The 19,694-nt window shown below is 42.3% G+C and overlaps 1 protein-coding gene across 5 annotated transcripts in view; it reads right to left on the bottom strand.

Moving 5' to 3' along the window:
• MAPK15 (mitogen-activated protein kinase 15) overlaps positions 1-19,694 on the bottom strand; it is a 362,466-nt gene that overhangs the window by 238,010 nt on the left and 104,762 nt on the right. For all 5 annotated transcript variants that reach the window (XM_029592333.1, XM_029592334.1, XM_029592335.1 and 2 more), the window contains one exon: positions 15,047-15,186. In XM_029592333.1, coding sequence (XP_029448193.1) covers positions 15,047-15,186 — 140 coding nt within the window. The remainder of the gene's footprint in view (positions 1-15,046; positions 15,187-19,694) is intronic.

Here is a 19,694-nt window from a genome sequence, read left to right as displayed (position 1 = left end):
GGTCCCGTGTTTCGCCAAGGGCTGCATCGGGGGGGGAGCAACAGAGTTATCAAAGGTACTGTAAATAAACATACAAAGGTTAGGACATAGAGCTGCAATATGCCGACACATTAATTCTATTACAATTTCATCGCATACCTGAATGCAGAACAGTTTCAAATTTGGCAGGGAGCGCATCCATCTTGACTGCAGACAGGTATTTAAACCTACCGGAGTGAGCGCGAAACTCAGGTTGACAGGTCACATGGTCACATGGTCAACATGGTCACATGGTCAACTCCGGTAGGTTTAAATACCTGTCTGCAGTCAAGATGGACGCGCTCCCTGCCAAATTTGAAACTGTTCTGCATTCAGGTATGCGATGAAATTGTAATAGAATTAATGTGTCGGCATATTGCAGCTCTATGTCCTAACCTTTGTATGTTTATTTACAGTACCTTTGATAACTCTGTTGCTCCCCCCCCGATGCAGCCCTTGGCGAAACACGGGACCGTGTCGGGGGACGCGGTCTAAACTGTGGTGTGATTGCAAGTCAGTGGAGTTGCCGTTTGAAAAAAAGAATAAAAACTTTATGCTCCTTAGAGCTTTTTGAATTACCTTGTGGTTTGGACTAACTTCTTTCTGCACTCTTGTGTTTAGATTTCAATTACCCCAATACTGACTGGGTAAATGTATCATCGGTACATGCTAGAGATAACGTTCCTGGATGGAATAAATGATAGCTTTATGGAGCAATTGGTTCAGTAACAGACAAGAGAGGGAGCAATTTTAGATCTAATTCTCAGTGGAGCACAGGATTTGGTGAGAGAGGTAACTGTGGTGGGGCCATTTGGCAATAATGATCATAATATGATCAAATTTGAATTAATTACTGGAAGGGGGACAGTAAGCAAATCCACGGCTCTCATGCCAAACTTTCAAAAGGGAAACACTGATAAAATGAGAAAAATTGTTAGAAAAAAACTGAAAGGAGCAGCTACAAAGGTAAAAAGTGAGCAAGAGGCATGGTCATTGTTAAAAAATACCATCCTAGAAGCACAGTCCAGATGTATTCCACACATTAAAAAAAGGTAGAAAAAAAGGCAAAACGATTACCGGCATGGTTAAAAGGGGAGGTGAAAGAAGCTATTTTAGCTAAAAGATCTTCATTCAAAATTGGAAGAAGGATCCAACAGAAGAAAATAGGATAATGCATAAGCGTTGGTAAGTTAAATGTAAGACATTGATAAGACAGGCTAAGAGATAATTTGAAAAGAAGTTGGACGTAGAGGCAAAAACTCACAGTAAAAACTTTTAAAAATATATCCAAATCAGAAAGCCTTTGAGGGAGTCAGTTGGACTGTTAGATGATTGAGGGGTTAAAGGGGCACTTAGAGAAGATAAGGCCATCGCGGAAAGATTAAATGATTTATTTGCTTCAGTGTTTACTGAACAGGATGTTAGAGAGATATCTGTTCCGGAGAAGGTTTTCATCGGTGATGATTCAGATCAACTGAACCAAATCACTGTGAACCAGGAAGATGTGGTAGGCTTGATTGACAAACTGAAGAGCAGTAAATCACCTGGACAAGATGGTATACACCCCAGTGTTCTAAAAGAACTAAAAAATTAAATTTCAGAACTATTAGTAAAAATTTGTAACGTATCATTAAAATCAGCTGATGTACCTGAAGACTGGAAGATAGGCAAGTAACCCTTATATTTAAAAAGGGATTCGGGAGTGATCCTGGAAACGATACACCAGTGAACCTGACTTCAGTGCCAGGAAAAATCGTGGAAACTGTTATAAAGAATAAAATCACAATACATTTAAATAGACATGGTTTGATGGGACATGGATTTACCCAAGGGAAATCTTGCCTCACAAATCTCCCACATTATTTTGAAGGGGTGAACAAACATGTGGACAAAGGTGAACCGATAGATGTGGTGTATTTGGATTTTCAGAAGGCGTTTGACAAAGTCCCACAAGAGAGACTTCTAAGAAAAGTAAAAAGTAATGGATAGGAGACGATATCCTTTTATGGATTAAAAGTTGGTTAAAAGACAGAAAACAGGGTGTAAGATTAAATGGTCTGTTTTCACAGTGGAAAAAGGTAAACAGTGGAGTGCCTCAGGGATCTGTACTTGGACTGGTGCTTAATATATTTATAAATGATCTGGAAAGGGGTACAACAAGTGAGGTGATCAAATTTGTGGATGAGACAAAATTATGCAGAGTAGTTAAATCTCAAGCGGATTGTGATGATTTGCAGGAAGCCCTTGCAAGACTGGAAGATTGGGCATCCAAATGGCAGATGAAATTTAACATGGACAAGTGGAAAGTGATGCATATAGGGAAAAATAACCCTTGCTGTAGTTACACAATGTTAAGTTCTATCTTAGGAGTTACCACCCAGGAAAGAGATCTAGGCATCAAAGTGGATAATAAATTAAAATCGTTGGCCCAGTGTGCTTTGGCGATCACAAAAGAAAACAGAATGTTAGGAATTATTAGGAAGGGAATGGAAGACTTCCGGTGATGATGTCACCCAGGGGACAGTAGGGAGAAAGAGCTCCGTGGCTCCCCTCTGCTCTTACCCCCAACATCAGGCTGAAATCGCGGCGATTCCTCAAAATATTTTCTTGCCAGGGTCTTTCGTCTGCTCCTGCTCCCAATGCCGAGGTTCACCGACTACCGCGGGAACAGATAGCAAATTAGCCGCGTTGCAGTCCCCCTTCTTGCGCGCTGAAAATGGCGGTCATTGGTAAAGCCGGCACACTGTATCCCCCCGTTTGAGGCAGCGATTTGGGTGACGATCGCAGGGGAGGCGAGCTGAGTGAGGAGGCAGTAGAAGAGCGGGGAGGTGCGAGTGGAGGGCTCAGGACACGGACCTATTGCCTCGGAACCGCCACGTGGGCAAGATGGCGATGGCTGCAGCGTGATCCCGTTTCTGAGCTACAAAGCAGGTGATGGCGTTAAAGTGACTGCAGCTACTCTTTCGTTACTCTGATACTTCCCACACCTGCTGACATAATTGCATCTCTTATAAATAAGTGGTTTTCCTGTGGTTTTATGGAATATATTTGTCAGCTGTCTGGATTCCATAGTGTTTTTATATATGGACAGAGTTTCCATCCTGAACATCCCTGACTATCTCACATAGTATTGCTTTGTGTGACCACCGCTGCTTTTCCTGGATATAGGAACATGAGAACATAGGAAATTGCTATGCTGGGTCAGACCAGGGGTCCATCAAGTCCAGCGTCCTGTTTCCATCAGAAATCAAGGCCAGGCCACAGGAGCCTGGCAATTACCCAAGCACTAAGAGGATCTCATGGCATTGATGCAATTCATGGTAGTGGCTATTCCCTAAGTAAAATTGATTAGTGGCCATTGATGGACTTCTCCTCCAGGAACTTTTCCAGGCCTTTTCTGAACCCAGCTGTGCTGGCTGCACTGGTCACATCCGCTAGCAACAAATTCAAGAGCTTTATTGTACGTTGAGTTATAAACCGACTGGTCCTTCCAGAGTGGATACATTGTAGAGCCTTGATAACGTCCAGCGGAGGGAAACCACGGAATACTCCATAGGAGTTCCCGGGCCTGCCCTGAGCGAGGAACTCCTGCAGCCAGAATGACTACTAATGTGGATAGCGCTAAACAACTCACGTAAGTGTCAGAAGATGTCTTATTGCAAATCTAGTCTCGGAAGCACTGGATGAGAGACTTATTAGGCTGCAGACTATGATGGACGTTATAAAGGGGACATTGGAAGGACAGGCCAAGCAGATGGATGGCTTAGAGCAACGGATTAGTGACCAGGATGACAGGCCAGTAAATGCAGAACGACAGGTTCAACAACTTATGGAACAGCAGGGTGTACTCCTGACCCGGATAGAAGATCAAGAGAACAGAAACCGAAGGAATAATATTAAAATAATTGGAATTCCAGAGGCTGTAAAAGAATCAGAGCTGTATCATCTTATAGATGATACAGCTTATAAATATTTAGGCCTGACATCTTTGGTGGGACAACTACAATGTGAGCGTGCCCATCGGATGGGTCCTGTACGGGAAGGAGATAATAGACCGCGGCCTGTCATGATACGCATTCTAAATTGGCTGCATAAGGTGCAACTGATGCAGGAGTGTCGAAGACGTCAGGTGATAGAATATGAAGGAAACCGCATCCTGCTCTTCAATGATTTCTCAACGGCGGTTGCCACACAGCGGAGGGCAATGACGCCTACTTGTACTGACCTGCATAAAAGAGGCATCTCGTTTGCGCTGCTTTATCCAGCAAAGCTATGGATACACCATGATAATAAGACTCTCCTCTTTTTGAAACCAGAGGATGCTTCTGCCTTCCTGGTGGGCTTGGCTCCGGCAGGACCTCTTGGAGCAGGAGTCGCGACGTAGATGCCACTTTAAATAGAGAATAGCCAGGCTCTGGTTGTTCTTGAAAGACAATCTGGAAATCAGTTTCAAGAGCTTACTCATATATGTGATAGCTCGGAGATGATGTCATTGTTTACTAATTATTGTCTTCAGTATTCTGTTCTTTATTTGTGTGGGTTGGTTAGTGGGGGTTATCTCTGGCAGGTGGGCTATGGAGGGGAGTTACACTACTTGGGCGCCGCGGTTTCAGCCCTTTGTTTTAGTTTTCAACTGTTATAAGGTTATAGTGTAATGTGTTGCAATACTTGTCCAATATAAGGTGTGTACTGTAACCTGGAGGGGGGGGGGGGGGGGGCGGAGGAGAACTTTGGCATGCCTCAAAAATGGGGGTATGTTGGAGGTCTGGGCCTCTTAAGGATGCGAATTATAAGGTGTAAGTGTGCCTGGATTGTTAACTGGTATGTATGGTGTGTCTGGAATGCATGGGAATGGATGATGGGGGGTGGGGGGAGTCAACTGGAACCCTTGGGGGAGGTGGCAGTACTCTTGGTTGGGGAACAGTCTATCTTGGACATGGGTGTAGCAAGGAATCAGCTGTTTCCTTATGATCCCGGAAGCTCAGGCTGGGGAGCCGAGAGATTTTTTAGATCAACACTTGTTTTGCACACTTTCTTCAGGCTGGGCTTCTAAAGCTCTACTGAGATGGCTGCAGTAAAACTCGTCTCTCTTAATGTAGACGGCATTCCTTCTCCAATTAAAAGGAAAAAGCTTTTGATGGCATTTAAACGTATGAATGCACAGGTGGTGTTTCTCCAGGAAACCCACTTATCAGCGGGGGAGCATACAAGCTGAAAAGAGAATGGGTGGGACAATGTTTTTTCTCCTCTTATAGTCCACGGAGAAGAGGTGTTGCAATATTAATTCATAAACAAGTGTTCTTCCAGTCGGAGAGGGTTTGGCAAGACCCGATGGCCGTTACATCATTGTCCAGGGACTGTGTAATCAACAAAGTGATTCTTTGTAATGTGTCTGCACCAAATTTTATTTTATTTTATTTATTTAAGTTTTTTATATACCAACATTCAAGACAGTAGTCCCATCATGCTGGTTCACAAGAAACAGGGGTGCAGTTATAATAAAACTTTACAATTTGAACAATAGTGCAGAAAAGCAGTTACATATAACAAGGAAATCAATAACTTGGAGTGAGAAGGAAAATGGAGATCAGATAATTATATATAAGTATGAATAACATTGTATAAATAACATTGTAAGAGGTGGCTATTAACGCTAATACTAGCGTTAATATAATCATGACTATAACAAATGTTATAGTCATGATTTTTTCACATGCTTGCTGGGGATATTGAGGGAATTTACAGACTATGCAGTGTTGGTAGGGGGAGATTTCAACTATGTAGCGAATAAAGCTGAGGATTGTCGGCCGCCTAAGTCTGCAGAGCCTGGAGATGCTCAAAAGGGGCCTAATTTTTTATGCCAAGAGTTACGCCTATTAGATATCTGGCAGACTTTGCATCCTGGAGAACAAGATTACACTTTTTATTCCCACCCGCATGGGTCATATTCTCGTCTTGATTATTTTTTGATATCAGACTTTTTGTTTCCAAAAACGTCGATGGCCACAATAGGTACGATAGCCTTGTCTGATAATGCCCCGGTATCAGTTGTTATCACCCTGGGTCGCACTCCGAAGCCTCCCTTTTCCTGGCGGATGCCCCCCGGTCTACTCCTGGACAAGGAATTTTCTCGTTTCCTACAGGAGAGATGGGAGGATTATATCCATTTAAATTCAGGCCCAGAAGTAACGCCTGGGATTCTGTGGGAGGCGGGAAAAGCGGTGATGCGCGGACACATTATAGCATATGTTGCTACTCAGAATAAAGCTAGAAACACTGCAATACTTAAGCTTACTGCGGAGTTGAAAGCTGCTCAGCTTCGACATATGCAGGAGATGTCTGAGACTAGTAAAAGGGAGGCCGAGGGAATTCGTGAAACGTTACAAGCACTTTTACACCAGAGCACGTCTAAATCCCTGCGCTATTATCAGTTTCAGATGTATCGTTATGGTAATAGACCCAGCAAGCTATTAGCTAACTTAGTACGTGTGCGTGGCCCTAAATCTTTCATTACCAGTATTAAAGATCGCTCTGGGGTGTGTCACGTTACTGCGCAAGTGATAGCAGATCGATTTCATGAATACTATAGCAAGTTATATAAGGCTAAACCAAGTAATGATGAGAGGAAGGAAACATTTTTTAATAATGTGCCTTGGCCTCTGTTCACTAGGGATCAGCTGGACATTTATTTATTTATTTATTTATTTAAGGCTTTTATATACCAACTTTCTTGATACAAATCAAATCAACTCGGTTTACATCGAACTAAGCAGTTAACCATAACCAAATAACAAAAGACAAAATTTGATGAAGCATAAAGTTACATTATAACAAGAGAGCAAAAACTGGGGATAGGAAAATAAAGGGGGGAGAACAGAGATAGTATACTATATACAGGTGGGGGTGTGGAAGGGAGGCAAGGAGCCAATCTCGTTATGACGTATTAGCGAGTCTTAGTGCTAGTTTAATTACAGTGGAGATGGGAACAGTTCTGAGTCATGCTGGGAACAGTTCTGAGTCATGCTCTTGGACTAGGAACAGGGAAAGGCTCGACCGAAAAGCCAAGTCTTGAGTTTCTTTTTAAAAGTTATGAGACAGGTTTCCTGCCTGAGGTCCGGGGGCATGGAGTTCCAAATGGAGGGACCTATTGTTGAAAATGCCCGGTCTCTGATGTTTGAGTGGTGCACCGCTTTGATAGGGGGAACGTGTAAGGATCCTTTGTAGGCTTCCCTTAAGGGTCTGGCTGTAGAGTGAAGTTTGAGAGGGTGTAGCAGGTCAAGAGACGTCTGATGGTGAATGTTTTTGTGAATAATTGTAAGTGATTTATGTAGAATCCTAAAGTTTACTGGGAGCCAATGAAGATCTTTTAATATGGGAGAGATGTGCTCTCTCCGATTAGTATTTGTCAGGATTCTCGCCGCCGCGTTTTGAAGCAGCTGGAGGGGTTTTATTGTAGTAGCAGGAAGACCTTGCAAGATGGAGTTGCAGCAATCAACCTTAGAGAACAGGATGGCTTGGAGGACCGATCTGAAATCATGATGGAAGAGAAACGGCTTGAGTTTTTTTGAGTACCTGTAGCTTGTAGAAGCACTACTTCGTAGTGTGGTTTATAAATTTCTTTAGGCTCGGGTGACTATCTATTATGACTCCAAGGTCTCTTGCATGGGAAATTTGTGTGTTGGTGTGTAGCTTTTGATGGAAGGGACTACCTTCTGGGGTGATGAGCAGGAGTTCTGTCTTGTTAGTGTTAAGCACCAGGTTGAGGCTTGAAAGGTAGAGGTTGATCGTTTGCAAGTGAGAATCCCATATTTTGAGAGCTGAATCCAGTGAATTAGATATGGGGATTAAAATTTGAACGTCGTCTGCATATATGTAGAATTTCAGATTTAATTTTGAGAGTAAATGGCAGAGAGGGAGTAGGTAGATATTGAACAGAGTGGGCGATGAGGAGCCTTGGGGGACTCCGAATGGGGAGTTAGTGCGAGGGGATTCTTTGTTATTGATTTTTACCTTGTAGCCTCTGTTGCTAAGGAAAGAGTCGAACCATCTGAGGGTGGGTCCTGCGACTCCTATGTCTGATAACCGGTTTATAAGGGTAGTATAATTTACGGTGTCGAAAGCCGCTGAGATATCAAGAAGAGCTAAGAGGAAGGACTGTCCTTTGTCAATGCCAGTGTATAGCTGGTCTAGGAGCGAGATGAGGAGAGTTTCAGTGTTGTGTTGTGTTCTTTTCGGAATCCATATTGTGAAGGGTGTAGAATATTATGTTCCTCCAGGTAATTTGAAAGTTGGTTATTTACAATTTTCTCCATGATCTTGGCTACAAACGGCAGATTTGATATGGGACGATAGTTGTTGGGATCATCCAGGTCCAGGTTCGGTTTTTTGAGAATGGGTTTCAGGGTGGCCAATTTGAGAGCGTCCGGGAAGATTCCTTGTGAGAGGGAGCAGTTGATAATATCTGCTAGATGCTTAGAGAAAGATTCTGGTATGAGAATCAAGAGTTTGGATGGGATTTGGTCTAGAGGGTGAGAAGAGGGTTTCATTCTTTTTATCAGGGTTTCCACCTCTATAGCGTAGGTGGGATCAAAGGATTCCAAACCAACATCTAGGTTCGGGGGAAGGGGGGGATCTGGAGGCAGCATGTTAGGGTTAGTAGGTAATCTAGCCAGGGTATTGGAGATTTTGTTTTGGAAGAATAAGGCCAGATCATTGGCTTTCGATTGGGTTAGGTCATCGGGGATTGTAGGGGGGGCAGTCTTGGTGAGTTCCGAAACGTACAAGAAGAGACCCTTCGCATCGAAGATCATATCATGGATATGGTGGGCGTAGAAATCCCTTTTTGTTCGTAGCGTTGCAGTTCTGTATTGGTGGAGAGCGGCTTTGTATGAGGTTAGGGAGTGAGGGTTGGGGTTCTTCCTCCATTCCTTTTCTTTCCATCTCAGGCCTTGCTTTTGGGGGCGGAGCTCCTCTGAGAACCATGGCTGCTTGTTATTTTGAGAGGGGTTAAAATTTTTTGTCGACAGTGGGCATAAGTTGGTGGCGATAGATTCTGTGATGTTTTGCCAAGAGAAGAAAGCTGCATTGGGGTGTGATAGATCCAGGTTAGTAAGTTCTTTGATCAGCGAGTTGCTGAGGGCTTCTGATGGACAGGGTTTCCTATAGTGGAGGGTGGAGAGCTGAGGGGGTGCAGACAATCTTGTCATCGATCTGAGGGTGGAGGAGATCAAGAAATTGTCTGACCATGGGACCGGGAGGCAAAGAGGGAGGGAGAGAGGGGTGAGGCTGGTGTTTGTGAAGATAAGGTCGAGAGTGTGACCTGCTTTATGTGTGGGTTGGTTGACGAGTTGTTTGAAGCCCATGTCCGAAAGGGAGGATAAAAAGGCTTCGCATTTAGAAGATTGAGGCTTGGCGTCTATATGTAGATTAAAATCCCCAAGGATCATGGCTGGTGAATCCAAGTTTAAGTATTTTGCAATGATTTCCACTATAGGGGAGGGATCTAGGTCTAATAATCCAGGGGGGCGTATGTGAGGAGGATTTGGAGAGATTTGGATTTGAATAGGCCCACCTGTAGTTTTGGTATTGTATTGATAGGTTGTAGGGTGAGATTAAGTGCTTTTTGGCAGCCAGAAGGAGACCTCCCCCTTTTTTCTTTTGTCTAGGGATGGAGAAGACATCATACATCTGGGTAGGAAGTTGATTTGTCAGGACTGTGTCTGTAGGCTTCAGCCAAGTCTCTGTAATGGCACAGATGTCTGGTTTGGCATAAAGCAGGTGGTCGTGTAGAATGTGGGGTTTTTTGGTGATTGATTGGGCATTGCATAGTGTTAGAGTGAATACAGCAAGTCCAAGGAGTTGAGTAATAGGGGAGATCATGACCGGGGTGAGATTTCTGCGAGATATAGGATGGTATCGCAGAGGAGGCTTCATCTTGAGGGAAGTACTGTGATATAATATGGGTATTGAGTATCCTAGTATCCTAATTGGATTATCGTATTTGCTTGGACCGGATTTGTCAGCAATGGTTATCCTATGGCCTGAGGGGATATGATGAGTTGTGGATATGGTCTATGATGGGGGTAAGATTGGTGAAGTTCCGTAGTTGGACGAATGCTGGGGTGGCTGGATGACTGCTGGGGTGGTTGGATGACTGCTGGGGTGGCTGAGTAGATGCTAGACGAATGCTGGAATGGCTGGATGACTGCTGGAGTGGCTGAGCGGATGCTGGATGGATGATGGAGTGGCTGGATGACTGCTGGAGTGGCTGAGCGGATGCTGGATGGATGATGGAGTGGCTGGATGGATGATGGAGTGGCTGAGCGGATGCTGGATGGATGATGGAGTGGCTGGATGACTGCTGGAGTGGCTGTTAAATAAACCAATAGTAGATGTGGAAATTCAGGCGGTGATACAGGGCTTGAAACCAGGCAAGGCGGCAGGGCCGGATGGTTTGGGACCAGAATTCTATAAGATTCTAAAATTTCCAGTGCTGCCGGTGTTGCGGCAGTATTATAATGGGTTGCTTCAGGGTTCGACTGTTAGCCCCATGAAAAATCAATCTACTATAGTTCTCTTGCCGAAACCAGGCAAAGATTTGCAGGATGTTGGCTCCTATTGGCCTATTTCTTTAATGAATGGTGATCTGAAGATTCTATCCGCTGTCCTTGCTGCTAGATTAAACTCCCTCTTGCCTTCAGTAATTCATGAAGACCAAACAGGTTTTGTTAAAGGACGCAGGGAGTAAAGAACGTGAGACTTCTGATTGGATTGTTAAATTTTCACACGGCAACAGAGGTGGTGGTCTTAAGCCTGGATGCAGAGAAGGGCTTTGACTCCCTGTCTTGGGATTATTTATTCTGGGCTCTGCAGATTTATGGTATCTCTGGTCCCTTTCTCACTTGGTTGAAGGTACTGTATTCCAATCCTAGTACACGCCTCCTTATTAATGGGGCATTGTCTAAATCCTTCCCTATTCAATGTGGGGTGAGACAGGGCTGTCCTCTCTCACCTCTTTTATTTGTTTTGGCGTTAGAGCCGCTGGCTATTAAATTAAGGCTGGATGGGGAATTTAAGGGTCTACGACTGGGAAGGCATCAGATGAAATTGGCAATGTTTGCTGATGACATTTTGTTATTTGTTGGAAACCTGAAAACTAGTATTCCAGTCATTATCCGTCATTTTACCTCTTTTCACAGCATAGCAGGCTTAACAATTAATTTTGCAAAATCGGAGGCCTTAGCTTTAAATCCTAAAGTGCAGCATCAGTGGATGGGAGATTTTCCCTTTACTTGGGCCCAAAACAAACTAAAATACTTGGGAGTTTGGATACCCCGAGATCTCACAGATCTTTATGAGCTCAATATTTCCAACATGATCGCAGCTTTAGCCGCCCAACTTCAGTCGTGGAGGGCCCTGCCTCTTTCCTTATTTAGTAGATGTGCTCTGCTTAAAATGGTTTTATTGCCGAAGTTGCTCTATAAGATGCACATGTTGCCTTGTTGGTTGAAGGGCAGCGATGTCAATTGGTTACAAGCGGCGTTTCAAAAGTTTGTGTGGGCTGGGAAAAGAGCTCGGCTGAATTATAAGGGGCTGACATATTCTAGGGGAGAAAGGGGCTTAGGTCTACCAGACATTCGCCTCTTTAATGCAGCAGGTCAGTTGCGTTTTGTAGGTGAATGGCTCCTTGATCAATATGCTTATTGTGAAGATGGGCTGGTCATTAGTATAGTTTCCCCATGGTTCCCCTTATACCTTATGCAGGCTAGTAATGCAGTCTATCACTCTCTGCAGATCCTGTGTGGTTTGGTGCACTCTTGTCGCCAAGCTTGGCGGTGGATCCGGGCGCAGGGAGGACTGATTGGACTTGTTTCTCTCTTAATGCCGTTGCTGGGAAACTGGGATTTTCCTCCAGGGCGTGCACAATATGCTATTTTTGATGCCTGGCTACAAAAAGGACTCCCATTCATTTATCAATTTTATTACGAGGACACACCATTGGTGCAAGACTTTGAATCCTTACGACTTACCGGCTAAACAATTTTTTGCTTATTTGCAAACACGTCATTATTTGAGAAGTTTTAAATGGACAGACGACCAGTTCAGACGGGAACGTCAATTCGCCCAGTGTTTTTTTGATGCGGCCTTAAAGCAAAACTCAATAAAGGGATGGTGCGCGATGGGGAGACGTTTTCGTTCGCCTCGGCATCTCTCATATCTGGCGCAATATTGGACAGAGATGGGGGTGACTGACGTGTCCTCATCCTACTTGCTCTCATGTTTTAAAACTATGCAAAAAAGTGTGCCTGACTTATCACTTCAGGAACTACAATTTAAAATTCTACACCATATTAAGGGGGTCATTTTCAAAGGAGTTACGGATGTAAATGTGACATACTATCGTAGCAATTTTCAAAAGCTATTTACTCGAGTAAAGTGCACTTACTTGAGTAAATCCTATGGACAATTCAATGGCATATATTGTAGCAATTTTGAAAAGCCCATTTACTTGAGTAAAGTGTATTTACTCGAGCAAAAACCAGTTTTGCTCGAGTAAATGCTTTTGAAAATCTGGCCCTATATGTGATGAGATATGGCGTTATTAAATGGGGAGACTTACATTGCCCATGTGCATCAAATGTAATCAAGCTAGAGGAACTTTGATCCACCAATTGTTTACGTGTCTACATTTGAAACATAGAAACATAGAAACGTGGACGGGTTTTGGAACGAAGTATTGACTGTTGTTGCTCAAAGTACACATTCAACCATTGGCAGGAGCGGCAAGTTTCTTCTGTCGGGTCTGCAGGGAGTGGTGCCAGTCTAAAAGGTCTCTTTGGACAGGTTTGGCCGTACTGCTATATTACTGGCTTGCCATACGGTCTTGGCCGACTGGATACAACCGAACATACTTCCTACCACAAAGTCTATGTCTTGCTTGAGCGGTGAGTGGTTGCATGCCGTTCGACTGAAGATTTCTTTTGAAAGAATTACGGTATCACTGCTTGCACAGTGATCTATGGTTGCAAGTATTTGTTCCTAGAAAAAGTTGATATTCAGCATGCTGATTCATATCTCTTCGTCTACGATATAAATGACGTTCACACTGATCAGAGCCAATTCAAGTGGTTCAAAAAGCCCCTGAGGCAGCTCGTAGAGCGAAACTCGGCCAGAGTCGGGCAAGTTTCAATAAAGTCCATTTTTACTGATTCCACCTTGTTGTCATTTTGCTGCTAGCCATATTGGATCGGTTACTGGTTTGTTTTCTTGGACCTTGTCTTATGAGCTATACGTGCTACTCTCCTAGGGGTTCGGGGAAGAAAGTGGATGAGTACGTGATTGGGATGAATGGTGCAAATGGGTTGTGTGGTTGAAATAGCGGATTTTGTCTGGCGGTTATACCCGCTGGCTATTGAAAAGGAGGGGGGCAGTGCGCCTGATACCAGGTGGTAGTATTGTGCAGGGGTGTGGTTTGATATTAATGTTGTTGATCTGCTGCGGGTAATTGGGCACCCCTTTTAATATTTGATGGTTGTACTGTCTTTACTCTTCAATAAAAATGATTTTGACAAAAAAAAAAAGGAAGGGAATGGAAAATAAAACAGAGAATGTCATAATGCCTCTATATCGCTCCATGGCGAGTCCGCACCTTGAATACTGTATGCAATTCTGGCCACCGCATCTCAAAAAGGATATTGCTGCACTGGAGAAAGAGCAGAGAAGGGCGACCAAAATAAGGGACATGGAACGGCTGCCCTATGAGGAAAAGCTAAAGAAGTTAGGGCTGTTCAGTTTGGAGAAGAGACGACTGAGGGGGGATATGATAGAAGTCTACAAAATCATAAAAGGACTTAAACAAGTTAATGTAAATCAGTTATTTTCTGTCTAGAATGGACCAGGGGGCACTCCATGAAGATAGCAAGTAGCCCATTTAAAACAAATTGAAGAAAAATATTTTTCACTCAGCACATAGTTAAGCTCTGGAATTCATTGCCAGAGGATGTGGTTACAGAAGTTACTATAACTGGATTTAAAAAATGTTTGGATAAGTTCCTCAAGGATAAATCCATAAACTGCTATTTCGATAATCAGTAAGCAGTGGTAGCTTCTAATCAATCTAATGTTTGGGTGCTTGCCAGGTACCTGTGATTTGGATTGGCCACTGTTGGAGACAGGATGGTGGTCTGACCCAGTATGGCATTTCTTATGATGTTATTTTCTGTCTTTAATGAGACCTGGTCAGTGGGAAACTGCCAACGGTTCCCATGGATACAGATCACATTCACCATCTGTCCATAATCAACCTTTTTACTCTTGACTAGCTCCCTCAAATGAGGATATTTATGCTCCCATAATGTATCAGGGCTTGACTAGGGGACCCACTCAGATCAACCAGGACCAGCTAGAGGGTAAGGAGCATCAGCAAAGTTACAAAAGTGGTGTGTCATTAGATTGACATCCATGACTTCCTCTTCAGTCCAGGGACATTCCCTGGCAAAGTAGATTTTCTCTACGCAACTAAAGCATGGCAGTGGTTCTGGTCCCTTTGGTCCATGTAAGGTCCTGGGTCGGTCCTTTTCTGAGGTTTGCGGCAGATGCACCACTTTCCACCCAGCTGTGATTACTGTCTCCACAGCATCCCCAAGGTACAGAAGCAGATATTTGGATCTCACACATGACTGACATCAGGCTGGCCCAGTAAGATCATCTAACAAAACATTTTAAATTTAGCATTTACTAACTAATGGCAAACATAATCCTAATATCATCAAGACTCTTACCTGCCACCTCCAAAACTGGTAGGACACTTTCCCTCCTTCACTAAAGTGAAGGTCTCCCCAACTCCTTCAGCACTAACTGAATCTCACCTTCAGCTTTGGTGCCCAGCACCTCACTAATCTAACCTAATTACTTTTGTAATTCCCCGATACCTAATTTTCCTCATCTTCCTGGGAGGGTGACAAATACTATTATAATGCAGTAATGCACTCATTTGTGATACATAATATAATTTTCTGATCACTCTAACCTTCTTGGGATGGTGCTGGGATGACACTCATGATCTTCTCAATCTGGTTAATAGTGGATGTTCCAGTAAAGAGGGGCTTTCCCAGCAGCATCTCCCCTAGGATACAGCCCACACTCCACATATCCACTCCCTTAGTATATCTAAGGAAAGAAGAGAGCGCATGGATTTAATATGGAGCATAGAAAAGCGGGATAGGGGACACAGTTAGAGCAAAGGATACAATCATACTCCATATTATGACTTTTCATCAGGCTCTGTGCAGTGGGTGACAAAAATCCACTGTGAGTATGAACTGGTTAAAGGATTACACCCTGGGAAAACAAGAAATCAGTAAAAAAAAAAACAAAAAAAAAAAAACCGACATCTAACAAGGTCATCTGAGTAGATTCTCTTTTGAGAGATGGAACAATGAAGTATCTGTGCTTTGGTGGGAGCATTTATGAGTATTTCAGAATTAAGAAGAATGAGAGGCAGGAGGATCCTCATGTTATGGGTCTGAGGGAGCCTGATACAAATTTTTAAAAAACCCGGGGAAGGAGGTATGGGGGGGGGGGGGGAGGGGGGGGGGGGGGGGGGTGGGGGGGGGGGGGGGGGGGGAAGATGAATCTGCAGTCCCATAACATTTTTTTGTTTTTAAATATACCATCCCATCGGCTATATCCTTTCAAATATATTTGTTTATTTAGTACACATTTTGTATTCTGCAAATCCATTTTGTTCAGTGCGGATCACATCAAAACCCTATAAGAACAGTAAAATACATTAAAATAAGCTAAACCCCATTACAAACATATAAAACAGTCTAAAAGCATATAACCAGCATATTATAAAATTGCTCACTAACAATGTAGCATACCTGTAAACACTGTTTCAAATAAAACTACTTTAACTTGTTTACAGAATATTAAAAAATCTTGTATCTGCCTTATTTTTAAATCCAAAGCATTTCAAAGTGTTGGCCCAATAATGGTGAAAGCTCTGTATCTGGTACACTGAAGACAATATTCATGAAACGATGGTAAATGCAGAAACATTTGCATGGTAGAGTGCAATGGATGAGCTGTTACATACCAATTTAATTTCCCAGTTAATGAATATGACTCCATATGAATAGCTTTATAAACTATACAATTTTATTACCATAATCTCAAATGTTTCAGGAATGTGTCCATAAAATATACAAACATATTCACACTCACACTCATTCATTCATTAAAAAATGTCAAGAGAGCACACAATGAAGCCAGCAAGTACAACTACAAAACATTTATACAATGCTATTCTATGCAACCTATACCCAATTCCCTGTGGAAATATCCACTTACAATCTATTAATATGGTTGCCTCCGGCTGTATAGCTCCTTAAAGCTGGTCTCTCGTCTGGTCAGACCACGTGTATGCAATCAAGCTCAAAAATGGAGATTTTCAAAGAAAGGGACTACGCAAAGAGAGACCAGCTTTAAGGAGCTATACAGCCGGAGGCAACCATATTAATAGATTGTAAGTGGATATTTCCACAGGGAATTGGGTATAGGTTGCATAGAATAGCATTGTATAAATGTTTTGTAGTTGTACTTGCTGGCTTCATTGTGTGCTCTCTTGACATTTTTTAATGAATGAATGAGTGTGAGTGTGAATATGTTTGTATATTTTAGGGACACATTCCTGAAACATTTGAGATTATGGTAATAAAATTGTATACTTTTCTCTTATTTTGTGTGGTGTGAGACTGTATAGAGAAAATAGTTCGATTTACCCAGTGTGTGTAGTTTTATAAACTAACATAATCAATTTCAATTGAATTCTTTGCTAGATAGGCAACCAGTGAAGTTGCCTCATAAAAGGTTGCAAACTTTCCCTCCATGAAGATTAAATATGATCCTAACTGCAGAGTTTCGATTTTGCAAATAAGATACAGAGAAGACACATTTATTTATTTATTTAAAAGTTTTTATATATCGTCATTAAGTTATTCACCATCATAACGGTTTACAATAGGGCACATATATTTATTTATTTTATTTATTTATTTAACAGCTTTTAATATACCGGTGTTCATGCGGGCACATCACGCCGGTTTACAATAAACTTGCGAAAGGAGGAAATTACAATAAACAGGGAGAGGGGGATGGAGCAGGTTCGAGAAAAAAGGGGGGGGGAGAGGGGAGAAAGTAAAGGAGGAGGAAGATAGCAGCTGGGAAATTAAAAGGAACGTAACATTATTTACATGAGAGGCAATAAAATGAGGGTTAAGACAGTCACAAAGTTACAGCGGACATTGTCACAAAGTTACAGCGGATAATGAGGAAATATGGATTGCATGGAGTACATCTGTGGAGGCTTATTTATATCACTTATATATATCAAAGAAAATATAGATATATATATATATATATCTACTTATATATATCAAAGAAAATATAGATCGTACTTTACATAGAGGGTGCCATTATCATTCGGTAACAAAACAACATTAAGTATAATATGGTTTATGACGTGAATTTACATTAATGAAATTCTCATGGGGGATTGTATGTTTTATTGCTATTCAACCTGTCGGTCTGACTACAATTATCAGTAGGATAAAATAATGCCTATGTGGTAACTGGAAATTGTGCATTGGGTGCTCTATGTCCGCTTTTTCTTATTTATTTGCTTGCGTCGTTCTCTTTCTTGAAGGCTTGTTTGAAAAGCCAGGTTTTGAGGTGTGTTTTGAAAAGTTTATGATTTCTCCGAAGTCTTAGATCAAGGGGCATAGTGTTCCATAATATGGGACCAGCCAGGGTCAGTGCACGTTCCCTAACCTGGGTTAGTCTTGCTGTTTTCACAAATGGAATGGCTAAAAGAGCTGAGTTTGCTGATTTTAAATTTCTATGTGGGATATATACTCGAAGTGCTGTGTTCAGCCATTCTGCTTTTTCATCATGGATTAGTTTGTGTATTGCGCAAAGAGCTTTGAACTGCACTCTTTGTTCTATGGGTAGCCAATGTAGTGCGGCACGTGTGTCTGATGTGATCTTTTTTCCTTTTTCCAGTGAGAATTCTAGCCATGGAGTTTTGTAATATTTGCAGTGGTCGTATCGTAGTGTAGGGTAAACCGAGTAGTAAAGCATTACAGTAGCCAGTGCTTGCAAATATCAGTGATTGAAGCACTGTGCGAAAGTATGGCAGCGATAGTAATGGCTTAAGTTTTCTGAGTATCATGAGTTTAGCATACCCTTCTTTAACCTTTAGTGTTATGTGCTGTTTCAGGTTTAGCTCTGTATCAATTATTGTTCCGAGGTTCCGTACTTTCTCGGCTAATTCAATTTTTTGGTTACTATTGGGAATTATTGTAGTTTGGGTAATGTTCATGCTCTTTTTTTCTAAGTGCATGAATTCATGAACACCCGAGTTTTGAATTTCAAAAATACTGACTTTGTCAAAATGTGGTCATACCTGGAGGAAGAACTGGAAGACTGGGAAAAATGGGTGAGGTGGAACAAGTAGGCCAAATTAAAAGGAACTATTACAAAAGCAACAATTCTATATGTTAGAAAAAACAAGAGTAAGAGGGAAAAAAAAACCAATCTGTTTCTCTAAGGAAGTGGCTGAAAAAATAAAGGCAAAAAGAACAGCATTCAAAAAGTATAAAAAAGAAACACACAGAAGAATATCTGTTAAAACTGAGGGAGACGAAGAAAGAAATAAGGAAAGCAAAAGGTCAAGCGGAAGAAAGTATGGCCAGAGAGGTAAAGCAAGGAGACAAAACATTTTTCAGATATATCAGAGAAAGAAGGTAGATCGGAAGTGGTACCGTGAAACGGAAAGGTGACAAGGAGCAATGTGTGAAGAGTAACAAAGAAATGGCAGAAATATTAAACAAATGCTTCACCTTGGTATTCACTAACGGAGACTCTGGAGAAAGCCCAATGCTGGTTAACAAGACCATAGGTGGGGATGGAGTACATAGAAACATAGAAATGACGGCAGAAGAAGAACAAACGGCACAGCCAGTCTGCCCAGCAAGCTTTCGCACTTTTTTTTTTTTCCTACTTATCTGTTACTCTTGGCCCTTATAAGTAACTTTTTGGTTCTATTTCCCTTCCACCCCCACCATCAATGTAGACAGCAGTGCTGGAGCTGCATCTAAGTGAAGTATCTAGCTAATTGGTTAGGGGTAGTAACTGCCGTAATAAACAAGCTACTCCCACGCTTGTTTACCCTGCCGGTGCAATTCAGTCCTTGTTGGTTGTTGTCTGAGTATAAATCCTCTTTACTTCATTCCCCCCTGCCGTTGAAGCAGTGAGCTGCGCTGGATATGTATTGAAAATGAAGTATCAGGCTTAATTGATTTGGGATAGTAACCGCTATAACAAGCAAGCTACACCCCTATTTTGTGGATGCAAATCCTTTTTTCCACATTTCCTCTTGCCGCTGAAGCATAGAGCAATGTTGGAGTCGCAGTAACTGTGTGTATGTTTATTGAATAAGGATATCAATCTCCAGGTAGTAGCCGTCATTCCCGCAAGCAAGCCAACCCTATGCCTCTTCTCTTCATTCACATCCTCTAGACTTTATGGATCCACAGTGTTTATCCCACGCCCCTTTGAAATCCTTCACAGTTTTGGTCTTCATCACTTCCTCCGGAAGGGCATTCCAGGCATCC

The sequence above is a fragment of the Rhinatrema bivittatum genome, chromosome 2, assembly GCF_901001135.1.
Source record: "Rhinatrema bivittatum chromosome 2, aRhiBiv1.1, whole genome shotgun sequence".
NCBI lineage: Eukaryota > Metazoa > Chordata > Amphibia > Gymnophiona > Rhinatrematidae > Rhinatrema > Rhinatrema bivittatum.
Note: the sequence above shows the minus strand (reverse complement) of the source record. Positions and strands in the feature narration are given on the sequence as shown.